We start from the raw sequence: 14,292 nt of genomic DNA on the forward strand, positions 1-14,292 counted from the left end.
CACACATCCACTTCATGCTTTGAAAATCAGACACCATTACCTGTCATGCAGAAGCAAGAGCTAATTTTCCCTTCAAGCAGAGGCTCCAGCCATTGTTTCTTCTGGTCTTCTGACCCATACAAATGCAGGACCTCCATGTTTCCTGTGTCTGGTTGAAAGAAGAAGGAGATTTGATTTATACCCCGCCCTTAACTCGGAGTCTCAGAGCGGCTTACAAACTCCTTCCCCTCCCCACAACAGACACCCTGTGAGGCAGGTGGGGCTGAGAGAGCTCTTTCGAGAACAGCTCTGATAGAACTATGGCTTGCCCAAGGTCATCCAGCAGCAAGGGGAGTAGTGGAGAATCAAACCCGGTTCTCCCAGATTAGAGTCCGCGCACTTAACCACTACACCAAACTGGCTTGTTTATTGCCATTCCTATTCTGTTTGTGGTCTGGCTCCAATGGTTTAATTACAGTAATGGTGGAACCTTCCTTCCACCAAAGGAACATCCCTGTTCTGCCAGAGGAAGGCTTAGGGTTGCCAACCTCCAGGTGGCACCAGGAGACTTCCTCCCCAAGCTCCACCTGCAAAATCTCCAAGTATTTCCTAACCCAGAACGGGCAATGCTAGGAAGGCTCCACTGTCGGGGGAATGGAAACTTGGGCTCCAAGTCTCTGCTTACTGTATACAAGATGTAAAAATGTTGCTAACCTGGTGCATGACAGTTGAACACCTCAGGGGCAAAGAAGCACTTCCCAGTCTCTTCAGCAATCAGTGCATAATCCACCTGGCCAAGACCACTGATAGCTGGAAGGAAAAGGTTCCAGAGACCTTCTGCTTTTGCCTTCTCCTATGTAAAGAAAGAAAGATTCATTGAACAAGTACCCGTGAGAAGATCATGGGTATACCTCCCCTTTCAACAAACAGGGTTGACAGGTGCCCCGCCCCATGACGTGGGTGCTGGGGGAAGGCAGGAGGGGGAATCACGTGGTTGCTGGTAGGGAGGGGGTGCTGTGGGGGCGGCCACAGGCCGCCCCTCCCCCCTGGGCTGGCGTGTGGAGCACAGGGTTGATTCTGCGAGGTGGGGGGGAGGAAAAAAGCTGCATACAGCACTCGTTCACAGTTTTCAGAAAAACACCAGCCACAAACACATGTCCCAGACACCCCCAAACACGTTCAAAGCACTCTCCAGCCACAAAAAAGCCTCTTCCTTGGCCCCCAAACACGTTCCAAAGCAGCCATGTGCTTCAAGCAGCCATTTTTTTCCTCCCCCCCACCTCGCAGAATCAACCCTGTGCTCCACACGCCAGCCCAGGGGGGAGGGGCGGCCTGCGGCCGCCCCCACAGCACCCCCTCCCTACCAGCAACCACGTGATTCCCCCTCCTGCCTTCCCCCAGCACCCACGTCATGGGGCGGGGCACCTGTCAACCCTGTTTGTTGAAAGGGGAGGTATACCCATGATCTTCTCCCGTGATATTAAACAATCATTCTGCCCATTACAACTGCAAGTTCTGCTGCTTTCAGTTCCCCTTATTTCCAAGTAAATATGTCTAGGGTTGGGCTGTACATTTGAGCTCTTTTCCCACCCTCTTCCTTATCTCTTAGCCAATTACATCAAACAATACCCTTTGGTGCAGTCTGGTGTTTCGCTGTTCCATTCACAGCCACCTTAAAAACTGTGTTGACAAAGGATCTAGAAATGCAACTGGGTCACTCTGTTTAGTGTTGTAGATATCAGCAGGGCCTAATAAAATTTGTTCAAGCTTTCTCAAATGAATGCTAAGTGTCCCAACACCATTCCAGGATGGGCTGCTGTTCTGTGTTATGCTACAGATCCCATGCTCACAAGATAGCCCAGATTCTGGAAACTCTTCTGATATGCATTTAAGAACAAAGATCTTCCATGAAACACCTAGTTTCAAAGGAAAAACAAGAACACAGTAATCTGGCTCCTAGATCTGCATCCAAAGAGACCACTGCAGTTCTTTACTTCCTCTTCCCATCTTTGTAAACTGGGTGTACGATAACTGCTTAAGTTAGTGATCGCACCAGAAAACTTTAGGATGCACTGTGGTCCAATAACCAAATAGCATTAATTCTTTAGATTATGCTGATGTCCACTACTGACTTGGCTGTCACCAATGAGAGTTCAAATGAGTGGCAGGAGAAAAATGGGACATGTCATTGAAAGCCCAGAAGTGATGGCACCAATGCTCTAGGATTTTGCTGATCTCTTTGGTCCTACAGGGTGGGCTACGTCCCTTCTAGGTTTTAGCCAGAAATTACATCGACAACATCCTTTCCCCCCATGCCCCTAGGGCAAGGTTCGGACACAAACAGTGCAATCCTAAACAGAATTTCACCCTTCTAAGCCCACTGACTTTAACAGGTTTAAAAGTGCATAACTCTTCATAGAATTGAATTGCACTGAAAGTGTGGGAATTAGTGTAGAGACAGAACGTGCCCTCCACCCATTTCCCATCTCTACCTGATCTGTCTGCTTGACGTAGCTAGCCCTGTTTCCAGCAATAGAATTGGCATGATATGGTGGGAGAGGCCAGCCATGCTATAAACTTGATAGCACCCTTGACTCAGTGTATATTGCCCACACAGTCCAACCCTGTGTGGCTTTACAACAAATGAGGCTCACTGAGGTAAGTAAGATTTCTTCATGAATAAACATGCATTGCATTACAGTCCTACTTTCAAATAGTTTTTTCTGCTTAATACATTCAAATACAAAATAAATAAATAGTAACTAAAATGAAACATTGACATTTTTGTTTTCACAGTATTATGGAACGTTATTTTTTAAAAATATTTTATTTATAAGGTTTTTACATTATACAAAACACAATATATTGATTGTATTACAGTAATTATCATATCATGAGTCTATGTTAACATTTGTTGTCTAACCACAAACAATTTTCCCCCATCTTTCTTTAAATATATTGTCATCTTTACCTTGCAAAATTAGTGTTAATTTATCCATCTCTACAATATTCAACATTCTATATATCCATTCATCTCTCAAGGGTATTTTTCTCTGTTTCCAATATTTAGCAAATATAATACGAGCCGATGTTAGCATATATGTTAATATATATTGATCTGTTTTTTTATACTTATCTGGCAAGATATTTAACAGAAATATTACTGGTCTATATGGTAGTTCTATATCTATGATTTCAGATATAAGTTTCTGTATCTTATGCCAGTAAATTTGTGTTATGTTACACCTCCACCACATATGGTAGAAGGTGCCAATGCTATGTTTACATTTCCAGCAAGTTTTAGATAGATTTGGATAACATTTCGCAATTTTATCTGGTGACCAGTGCCACCTAAAAAACATTTTATATATATATTCCTTATATGGTATTGCTCGTGTATATTTTATTACTTTCCAGATTTTGGACCATTCATCAATATCAATGTTATATCCAAAGTCTTGCATCCAAGATACCATTGAATGCAGCCTTGTTATTAGCAGCATCTATGCTGGAGAACCTGGGATAGAATTTGGCCTTGGCCCAGCTTCACAAGAGATCAACAGGACTTACCTTTGATTACATTCTAGTCTGTGGATCAGGATGATAAAATTCGCTCTTTTAAAGCATTAGTTATGATAATTAGAATAAAAGCCACAAACATTTTTTAAAACTTATTTTTAATGTAAAATGTGCACATAACTCTGCACCAGCTCCATCTTTCCATGGGCTGGAAGATGAGAAAAGACTTGTACCTTCAGTTTTGCAATCAGTGCAGGTTTTTTCCATATGTCTGGTGAATTCGTATTTCTGACATAATACTCTGCCATTTCCTAGGGAAAAAAATACATCAATAAAGAATACTCATGAGGTATTACAGTTGTATTCTCTCTTCTCCATATGACTTAGTAGATTGTTATTAAGTTCAATTTCTATGTATTTCTCTCCTGTCGTAAAAGATAATGAGTAATAAGTGCTCCAACTATATGGGTCTTTTAACAAAATCCACAAGCCCTTGGTCCCTGACCTATTGGTCTCCCATATGACAGTAGTGAAGGCAGCCATCACAAAAGATACAGGGCAGAACCACCCCCACCACCCTCTGTCATTTGAACACTGCATTGGAGGGGAAAGTCATATATGTCTCCTGGGATTGTGAATTCGAGTATCTTGAGTCTACACATTTAATGACTACAAAACAGTACACTGCCTCACCGAAGAAATGGTTTTAATACTGATCATTTCATGGCTGTTGCTTTTACAATTTTATAATGTTGCTTTTACTTTGCTAACTGCATCAAACAGGTCTCTGGAGAAGCACCATATCAATTTTCTAAATAAGTAACAGTACTAAAGATTTGTGAAATATGTTGATTATTAGTTGGTATAACCATAAGGAATCGGTTGTGTGATACTATCTTGACACTTTTCATTCAAAGAATTAATATATTTTGTGGGACAGTTTATATAGGGTTGCCCAGAAAGAGGGTTGGAGTTGAGGCAACATGATGGGGGGGGGGGCAACAAGAGCTTGGCGTGGGGGACCCCCACCAGGGTCTTGGGAACCGTAAGTTTATAAGATCTAGCATTCTGTCAGTGGTTCTACCTGTGAAAGCACAAGATTTAGGCAGAGAGGGCAACTTTATTCCAAAAGGAAGCTGGGACTTATATTTTTAAGAATTGTGTGGAAGAGACAAATTTGCAGAAACAACTTGTCACTCATCTGCACAAGCCAACGTTCACTTTTCTACACAACTTTTAACAATACAGAAAATCTGCTGCCCTGTGCATGTGGTCATTCACTCCCTTGGAAACTTTCTGCCAATAAGGGTAAAACTAGGTTCGATGTCAAGGGCTGTAAAGGTCAGCTAAGGATTAAAAGTTATTTATGTCCTATGTTCACGAATGCAGTTTATTAATGGATGAATATTTTATATAAAAATGTGGCTTGGTTAGATTTTCTTACCAAAACTTAGTTTTTACACATATAACCCACAACAAAATTAAGCCCCATTTGTATTAGTAGATAATAGTAACTGGATTTGGGCCTGTATTGTGCTTGGCATTTCTTACCTTTTGAGCGGGAAAAATATGTTTTTCCATGAAGTCCTTCACCTTCTGAAGCACTTCCTTACCCTTTTGAGACTGCTGGAATAATTCTCCTATACTATACGATTGAAAGCCAGTAGTAACTGGTGTCCTAGAAGAAAAACCCAGATGGGTTAATAAACCTTTTCTTCATCTATCTGGCCTTAAATGTGCACAAGCACGCCACAGCCTCAACTGATCTGAAAAGAACTAGTTCCATCTTTAAAAGCTTCTGAAACATTCCTACATTCTTGTGAGCTGTAATCCTCTTTCTGCCAAAGGTTTCACCAGATTGCCGAACTCGTGGCTATTTTCCGCAGCAGAATTTCCCAATAGATATCTGGCATAGATACCCTAAAGAACAAATAAAAAGATTTGTGTGATTTAACTGGCAGTTTCAGAACTGGATTTCCATTTGTCAGACTGGCCTGCTTTAGTTGTTGCTTCATTTGAAACATGAAAGAAGACAATAAACCACAGATGGAGATAAAAATCCCCCATCTTCCCTCACCACAATTCCTTACAAGTGGATTTGTTTAAAATGCTAACATGACATCACCTGAAGGGGCACAGCTATTTTGTACTAACTATCCAAAGAAGCTACCATTCTGCCAGGATAATTGGTAAAATAGCAATTTGGAGTCTCTTAACAGCTGAAGTAATACATGATGATTTTTGCCATGGTCCTGTAGTCACTTAGGGCCAGTTCACATGACACAAAGTCCTTGTGGCTGCCACTTGTATTATGAGTATAGCTGCCAACCTCCAGGTGGGGTCCTGAGATCTTCTGGAATTACAACCCATATCCAAACTACAAAGATCCGTGTCCCTGGAGAAAATGGCTGCTTTTGAGGGTGGACTCTATGGCATTATACACCGATGAGCTCCCTCCTCTCTAAACGCTGCCCTCCCCAAATCTCTAGGAATTTCCCAACCTGGAGTTGGGACCTCTTATTATTATGAGATGGGAGTTCTGTATCTCCCACATGCACACAAGCCCAATTCTGATTGCAACCAGAGTTGTTCGTTGTTCTGTTGCAAAAATTGTGGGTAGCAACACAAATTTTCCAATAGAACAAACAGTGGCTCCCATGGGCTCTTTTGATCAGGAATAGTATTTGGGAGTAGGGTTTATCATTCATAGCTGAAAAGAAAAATACCCTATTTACCAAAAATGGAAGACTAGGATTCCCCCCCCCCAGGGGTGCTGTCAAGAAAAAAAAAATATGTGTGTTTCTTAAATTTGCATACAAGTAATATGGTGATATTATGATATGGTAATATGGCAATAAAAAACGTTGTTTTGTGTATGATTTGTGTTTTAGGGACGTCATCTTACATGCAGGGTTGTCTTCCTTTTGGTTAGACACAATATCCGTTCTTTTCATAATAACGGGTGAGAGCAGATCAGTAAGGCAGCAAAGAGAAAAATTCCTCAAAATATTGCATCTTGAGAGAGGGCAACTTAAAAATACTTGTACCACTTAGACTCAGACCTACACGAGCAGGTTCCATTTCACCTAGCCCTGAACCTCAGCAGTCAGTGCTGACTGCTGAGATTCAAGACTAGGTAAGCAGGGAGTTACTCATCTGTGCCTGGAGGTCACAGCCAAACTTCACAATATGTACAGCCCCAAAGTGAGGCAAAAAGCACCTCCCTGGGGCCATTTTGTCTTAGGAAAGGGGCACAGGAGGAAGCATGCCGTTCCTCCTCCCCTAGCCCTGCAATTCAGATCCTAATCAAGCCCTGTGACACTTTGGGAAGTAAGGTTCTTGCAGCAGCCACATGGCTGCAAGGAAAGCAAGTCAGGTGGGGGGGGAGGTCACATGGCCAAAACTATGATCTCAAGTGTGTGTGGGGGGGATTCTCAGCTCTTCCCCTCCCCCCATGATTCTCATGCCTGCCTCTCCAGCTTGCATTAGTAAATTTGTCACTACCCCGATTACCTGGCATATTGAAGCAATTTTAAACATTGAAAGGGCGAGAAAAAAATTCAAGTTGGGTAGAGAAGTGGTGGTACCCCTGCATCTAGTATAAACAGAGATCATTTCTTCAAGTGAAGGAATTCCTAGGAAATTGAAAAGGAATAATTAGAAACTTGAGTTTGATATGCTACAGTTTCACAATTCATTTGTACCAGTTACACTTTCCTTTAAAGATGTAAAACACTGATGGAGTGAAAAGCAGGTGGACCTCTTTCCTCACCTACTAGGATAATGACTAGATAATGTCATTGGGGTTGTTCAGGTTATAATTAAACATATGCCACAACAGTGAGAACCGAGGTAAAGTAACACAAGGGGTACAGCAATGGATAATCACAAAGACAAACAAAATTGCTGCAGATGTGCATACAATTAGAAAATAGTTGGCAATAATATAGAACAACAATAGAATTCTGAGATGTTTTAATTCTTGTTTTCAGCAAAGAGCGCCATCGAGATGACGTCGAGATGAGCAGAAACGCAGATTATGAACTTCTCGAGTTCTTACGAACTTCTCGAGTTCTAGCGTTTGTTTCGATACAGTTCTTTATCAAACAAATCTCAGAATTTCAGTTCTTTAATGCTCTTCATATGAATACTTCACAAGAAGGAATTCCTAAATCCAGAAACAGACTGTCCAATGGAAGTTAAAAATTGTTAGTCCAAAGCTGTTGGAAATGTTTCTGGAGAACTGTATCGAAACGAACGCTAGAACTCGAGAAGTTTGTAAGAACTCGAGAAGTTCGTAATCTGCGTTTCTGCTCATCTCGGCGTCATCTCGATGGCGCTCTTTGCTGAAAACAAGAATTAAAACATCTTAGAATTCTATTGTTGTTCTATATTATTGCCAACTATTTTCTAATTGTATGCACATCTGCAGCAATTTTGTTTGTCTTTACAACAGTGGGAACCAACAGCTCCTCTCCTGATAATTCAGGCACCTTCCATTTTGATCCGGTTTCTACCCACTTCTTTAATATTAGAAAAAATCATGCTCTATCATTTTACAATCACATCTAAAGCTATGATTTCCTGGAACAAAATTAATTCAGTGATTCTAGCAATCAGCTAAGCATATCTGCTGGGTAAATTCTTAAGAGTAAGCCTAGACCAAATGTGCTGAAGTTGCACAAGTACTTAGCATGTTACAGCATAACTTATCTCTCAATAATCTGCTTACGAAACTGATAAGATGTGTAAACCACCACCACATTTTGGTGGGAAAAAGCACATTTTGTTTTTACAGATGGATGCATACCTGCAATGTGACCTAAATTCTGGAAGTTTTTTATATTCAAATGTTTGAAGTCTTTTGGCCAAAAATAGAAAGCAACAGAATAAGCAAAGTCTGCCACTGGATGCCCTGTGGTTGAAAGTTCCCAGTCCAGCACTGCCATGACACGGGCCTTGAAATGGAGAAATAAAGAAGTATTTTAAAGAAATGCCAACAACGAAAAACTGCAGATCAATACCTCCCAGCGACCTCCACCGGTGTCAGTTCATGATGGTGAGAAAGGTCAATGTCTATACAAAGCATGTGATGATGACTTCCATTCCATGTGTATCTCTGCTGGCCCTGAGTGGAGCTTTCCTAGACTGTGGCGGAAGGCAGGGGGAATCCATCTCCATGTAATGAGCACAGCAGAGTATACGCCAACCTTTAGTACTTCACAGTACACATTACCATCTATCACATTCCTCAAAAATACAAACATGGTCTCCTTCCCCATTTTATGGACAGACTGTCTCAAGTTCTAGGGTCCAGGTGGTGGCTGGAGATCTCCCAGAATCACAGCTGGTTTCCAGAAATTCCAGGCTACAGGAATCAGAACATCTGGAAAAAACGGCTGCTTTGGAAGGTAGATTCTATGACATTGTACCTCACTAAGGTCCCTCCTTTCCTCAAACCACACTCTCCACAGGCTCCACCCCCCAAATCTACAGGAATTTCCAAGCCCAGAGCTGGCAACCCTACTCAGCCCTAATAGTACCACTGGGCCAGACAGAGGGGATGTTCATTCTGATTCCTTCCTGACAACTCTTGCCTATTGCTAGCTAGTTCCCTGGTTTCCCCACGATCAAATGAGATAACGTCTCTTTGGAATATTCTTGCTGGGGGAATCTGCATGAGAGTTTGCCCACTGGGTGGTTCTACATGGGAAGAGCTTTGACTTACAACTTCTGCAGGGCCAAACGACAGGGGCAAGGCTTTTCTAACCCTAATCCTACCAACTCCACGTGCATCTCCCAGTTGGTCATTTCTCTTTACACCCTACACTCTGCAACAGGTATGGGACTCTACCACTTGACCATTTTTTCCTGCTATGACCCATCACCACTAGCCCAAGCTGGATAAACCCATCATCAGAAGCGAGATGGAACATGGTTACAAGAGACTCCTGGAGATCTGGATTAAACAAACTTTTTTGTAAATACACTCTGAATAATATTCTCATGAAAAGCTTTGTATTTCAAGGCCTGTTGCAAATTCATCTGAATACAGAATAAATGTCTTGGGAAACAACAATATGCCTCTCTGTACATGGTCTTGCCAATGTTCATCCTCCAAAACAACAGTTTATAGCCTGGGGCCTGAAATTTCATCTCTCCGTAAAACTTAGCTGTGGTCATACTACTTTGGCCAGGAACAGAGCTTATAGCATTCAAAGGCATGGGTGTTTTTATCCTTTGGAACACAAAGGACATACACACACAATCTTTTTCTGTTTTTCATGGCAGGTGCAGTTATCATATGGCAGCCTCATTGAGTGCAGCCTCAGCACATTTTGGCTCTAGTTGTAATGGGTGTTTCAACATGCGCTAGAGCTATAAACCAGCAGAACAGAAATCCACCTTTGATGAGTCACTGACGTGAGTGGGGCATCAACTTGGTGAAAGAGAACTTGAAATTGTTGAAAAAACAAAGTGGCAATATTATAGGACAGTCTGGTTTCCATCCGAAACACTATTTTAGGTACTACTAAAACAACAGTTTGAAAGATACTACTTTACACTACTTTAATCCCATTTTATTTTATTTGGGGGGGGGCACTTGATTGACAGTGTCTACACTATAGCCAGTGTCAAAGGGAAGATTTCAGTATCCACTATTTAAAAAATTTTTTACTGGACTCGCGCTCTCTCTCTCTCACTCACTCAAATCAATTGATTTGCAATGTACTGCACTGTACTGGAGCATTACATTGTCAATTTGCAATGTAAGGAGAGGGAGGGGACCTGTAAAATTATGCAACACAGACACAAGCCACTGGAAGACTGCTGTGTGCTAGACCCACTAAAATGAAGAGCATTTATGCAGGGAAACAGATACACCCTTGCTTAACAGAGAGATTGTGCCCCATGGCGTGATCTACTACAACCAATTAATACCTTTCCATTTTGCAGAACGAAATTCACCCTTTACTTTTGTGATTCAGTGAAGATTTTATAGCAGAGCTCAGATCAGATACTGCTTTACTGGTGTATGATTAATTATGCACAATCTTGACCTTTATTCTGCAGGCATTGCACAATTTGTTATTTGTGTAAGAGAAGTTTAACTCCACAAACTAGGTGGCACAGAAGTACAGGAAAAGAGCTCCAAAGGCTCCCTTTAAAATAATCACTATCCCTTATTACAAAAAAAAAGTTGAGGGGCCAAGAGGAATCGTGGTTTGGATGTGTGGATGACAATAAGGAAATTTTTGAATACACGAATCTTCCTTATACTGAGTCAGACCCTTGGTCCACCAAGATCAGTACTGTCTTCTGACTGGCAGCAGCTCTCTAGGGTTTCAGGCAGAGATCTTTCACATCACCTCCTGCCTGGTCCTTTTAACTGGAGACAGGCCCATTGCCAGGATTTTGCAGCTTGTGGGACAATTTATGAATGGGGGGTGGCCCACACCCCTCTCCCTCCCCTCCTGCAAGATTTAAAGGGCTCTCCAGCTGATCAGTGGGCCACATGATCCCTGCCGATCAGCTTAAAGGCCCTTTAAATCTTGCGGGAGGGGAGGGAGAGGGGCGCACGTCTCACACACACACACACACACTTCTTCTCAAAAACATTTAAAGGATGCCTTTAAATGCTTTTGAGAAGAAGCAGGGGAACCTTTAAGAAGCGGAGGGCCCTTTAAGGAAGGGGGCGGACCCCCGAATAATCCCACCATAGCTAGGGCCAGACTGGAGATGCTGGGGACTGAACTTGGGACCTTCTGTATGACAAGAAAATGCTCTAGGACTGAGCCCTGATCTTTCTTTGACTCTGTGCTCAAAGGCTAGATGTATAACTAAGCCCCCCACCATGACACCGCCAATTTCAAAGGGGTCAAAACCCAGCAACATCCAGAACTGGTGGTGATCACAAATTAATTACCATATCCTATGTCTTGCTTTGTATATGAAATCCAAAAACGAGACATGAAAGTTTAGAACATTTTCCTTGGGGGGGGGGGGAACAGCCTTTTTGAAGCACTCAGAAAGGAGCTACTTTTGATATCAAAACTCTTTACAAACATGCTAAACCACATGTTAAACTATGTGCGAAATACCTCTGTTGGATGAAAGATGATATTGTCTATTCTAAAGTCCCCATGAATCAAATGTTCTTCGTCATCCCCAGCTGGCAGGTTGTTCATTAACCATTCAGCTAAATCATTCATAGCTGGAATGTCCATATGAGCAGCTGCTTTGTACTGTTTTCTCCAAGTCGATACCTGAAAACAAGCCCCCACAAATTACTTAGCAGGGGGGGGAACATACCTGGTTGAGATCGTACAATACACAGTTAAGATGAAATACTGCCAATGGCATGGAAAGCTGAGCTCAGGCTCAGATGAGGAGCCATTGCTAGCCCAGTGGGATTTCCAACTTCTTCCTTTCAAATTGCTGTCTCCTGTTAGCACATCATATACCAAGTGCATTTTTCGACACAGTTTGTAATTGCGAGCAAAGGGACTCTTGAGAAAAACAAGTCTGAAGTCGGCCGCCTTGTACTGGGCAAAGGGAAGTTTAACAAACTCATTTTCTCAGAAAATATTTTGCCTTTTCTTCTCATTTAAGTTCTGGTGCCAGCTTCAGAGTGCCAGCTTTCTTGTTCACAGGCAAAACGGGGGGCGGGGGGGATGATATTTATCCCTCTTAAAAAAATTGTAGAGTATATGGCATAGTAAACATTTGCAAGCAGAACACTTAAAGGCAGTGTAACGTAATCCCTAGAATCTTGACTTCAGTGGGAGAGTCCAAGGTTCAGCTCTCTACCTATCCATAAATTCACTGGGTGACACACCCTACCTTAGTTTTACCTACCTCAGAGGGTTGTTTTGAGGGAGGGAGAGAATCCTGTGCATGCAACCTTGAGAAAATTGAAGGAGGGAGATAGATTGATATTTACCAGTGCCAAAAACCTGCCATAAGATAAGCCTGATCGATCAATTTGGGAGATCTTTACCTGCCTCTTACAGTAACCTGGTCCTCTTCCATAGCCTTGGAGCCCCAGTGAATTTATGCTGAAGGAATGCAACTGGGCCAGAGTTTGTGTTGCAGCTATGTACAATGCTGATCTTTCCGCTGGGCTTACTTCAGGTAAAGCAAGGTTTCGGAAAATGCGGCCCTAAAGACAAATATTGATGGGAGAGGAGAAAGGGGAAAGAAATTGCAGTTCTTAAGGTGCATTTAATACTGTATACGTCAATCACAAGATCAGAGATTTTGGTGTCAATGCTCAGAGACATTCGTGCGCTGCTTCTCCCACACTGAACAGAATCTTCCGCCCACACAAGGGAAGGTTGCTTCACATCTCATGCTGTAATGTTGGGTGAGTAAAGTGAAGTGTGTGCAGATCAGCACCGGTGGCTGTTTGCCTTCTGGTCATAGTTCAACCCAGTAATTACAGATCCTCCCCCTTCTTTCAAGTGGAAACACCTAGTAGGCTGAACCTTAACAATGGGAATTACACCTGGTCTTTGTACATAACAAGGACAAAATCAGACATTGCTGTATTTCAGTACCTATACATTATAAAACTGGGCGTGGCATGCATTTAAGAATACTTCTACTGCACTTATTCTCAAGAATTCAATCAAATCTAGGTCCAAAAGAGATACTTTATGCAAACCCAAGGACGTGCTCAGTGGCATTTTTGATGGGAGGTGGGTGGGGGCACAAACTCCTTGAGGCGGTGAAGTATCTTCTCATGCAGAAGAGGGTGACTGTGGTTTGGGAAGCACAAGTCTGAACACCACTGCCCCAAGCAGATGAAACTGGTTGCAGGGATCTTTGAAACCTGACCTTTTGCCAGTCAGACCTCAGGACAGTATGCAGTGAGTATACTGCAACAGAAGTACAAACCTGTACATGTTGCATCACATAGAATTCTGTTCCAATCACAGAAACATCACTGCAGTATAAAAGGGGCTCAGGAACTGGAAATCCAGCTGCAAACAAAGCTTTCTGGACCCGATATTCTCTGTCAATCTGAAAAGGACACAATAGGGTATACAACAAGGTAAACATGTGCTTAATGTAACATTGAAATCAACAGTCTTACTAGGTTCTTAAGTCCTTAGAGAGTTCAGCAATCTTCCTTTAAAATATGCTTAACCATTTTTCTCCCTCTATATGGCCAAAAACAATTTACAAAAATAATCACAATCAATAAAAACATCCACACATCCAGTCAAGTCAGTAAAAAACATAGAACCTGAATAAAAGCCAAGCCAGTTACTACGTTCAAAAGCCCTTTTGTCTGTGTACACTTTGCACAATTTGGTGGTGGTTAAGAGTGGCTGACTCTAATCTGGAGAACTGGGTTTGATTCCCCACTCCTCCACATGAACCCTGGTTAACCTTGGGTCAGTCACAGTTCTCTCAGAGCTGTTCTCTCAAGAGCAGTTTTTTCAGAGCTCTCTCACCTCCACCTACCTCACAGGGTGTCTGTTGTGGGGAAGGAGATTGTAAGCCACACTGAGTGAAGGGCAGGGTATCAATCCAACTCTTCTTCTTCCAAATGACAAGAGAGTGGGTGCCTTCATAAATTCAGGGAAGTGGTTTCCTAACAGTGTAATCCTAAACAGAGGTACACTCTTCTAAGTAGGGTTGCCAAGTACTCACCTCTCCTGGAGCGGGGGAGTCCCGGCTTGCTCCAGGAATCTTCACGCGCGTGCGCCGCAAGCACATCACAAGGAAGTGACGTAAGCACGTCCGGGACGTTGGGGGCGGGGCCAAAATAATCCGAGGGAAAAC

The 14,292-nt window shown here is 42.5% G+C and overlaps 1 protein-coding gene across 1 annotated transcript in view; it reads right to left on the reverse strand.

Annotated features, from left to right (window-relative positions):
* ACAD11 (acyl-CoA dehydrogenase family member 11) overlaps window positions 1–14,292 on the reverse strand; it is a 40,050-nt gene that overhangs the window by 22,465 nt on the left and 3,293 nt on the right. Inside the window, exons 3-12 of the mRNA XM_015407584.1 lie at window positions 13,399–13,524; window positions 12,500–12,661; window positions 11,601–11,765; window positions 8,309–8,456; window positions 7,012–7,133; window positions 5,312–5,418; window positions 5,050–5,176; window positions 3,732–3,809; window positions 694–832; window positions 41–148 (exon numbers count right to left, since the gene is read on the reverse strand). Of these exons, the coding sequence (XP_015263070.1) occupies window positions 41–148; window positions 694–832; window positions 3,732–3,809; window positions 5,050–5,176; window positions 5,312–5,418; window positions 7,012–7,133; window positions 8,309–8,456; window positions 11,601–11,765; window positions 12,500–12,661; window positions 13,399–13,524 (1,282 nt within the window). The remainder of the gene's footprint in view (window positions 1–40; window positions 149–693; window positions 833–3,731; window positions 3,810–5,049; window positions 5,177–5,311; window positions 5,419–7,011; window positions 7,134–8,308; window positions 8,457–11,600; window positions 11,766–12,499; window positions 12,662–13,398; window positions 13,525–14,292) is intronic.

Source organism: Gekko japonicus, unplaced genomic scaffold (genome assembly GCF_001447785.1).
Source record: "Gekko japonicus isolate JY-2015 unplaced genomic scaffold, Gekko_japonicus_V1.1 scaffold1215, whole genome shotgun sequence".
In the NCBI taxonomy this organism is placed as follows: domain Eukaryota; kingdom Metazoa; phylum Chordata; class Lepidosauria; order Squamata; family Gekkonidae; genus Gekko; species Gekko japonicus.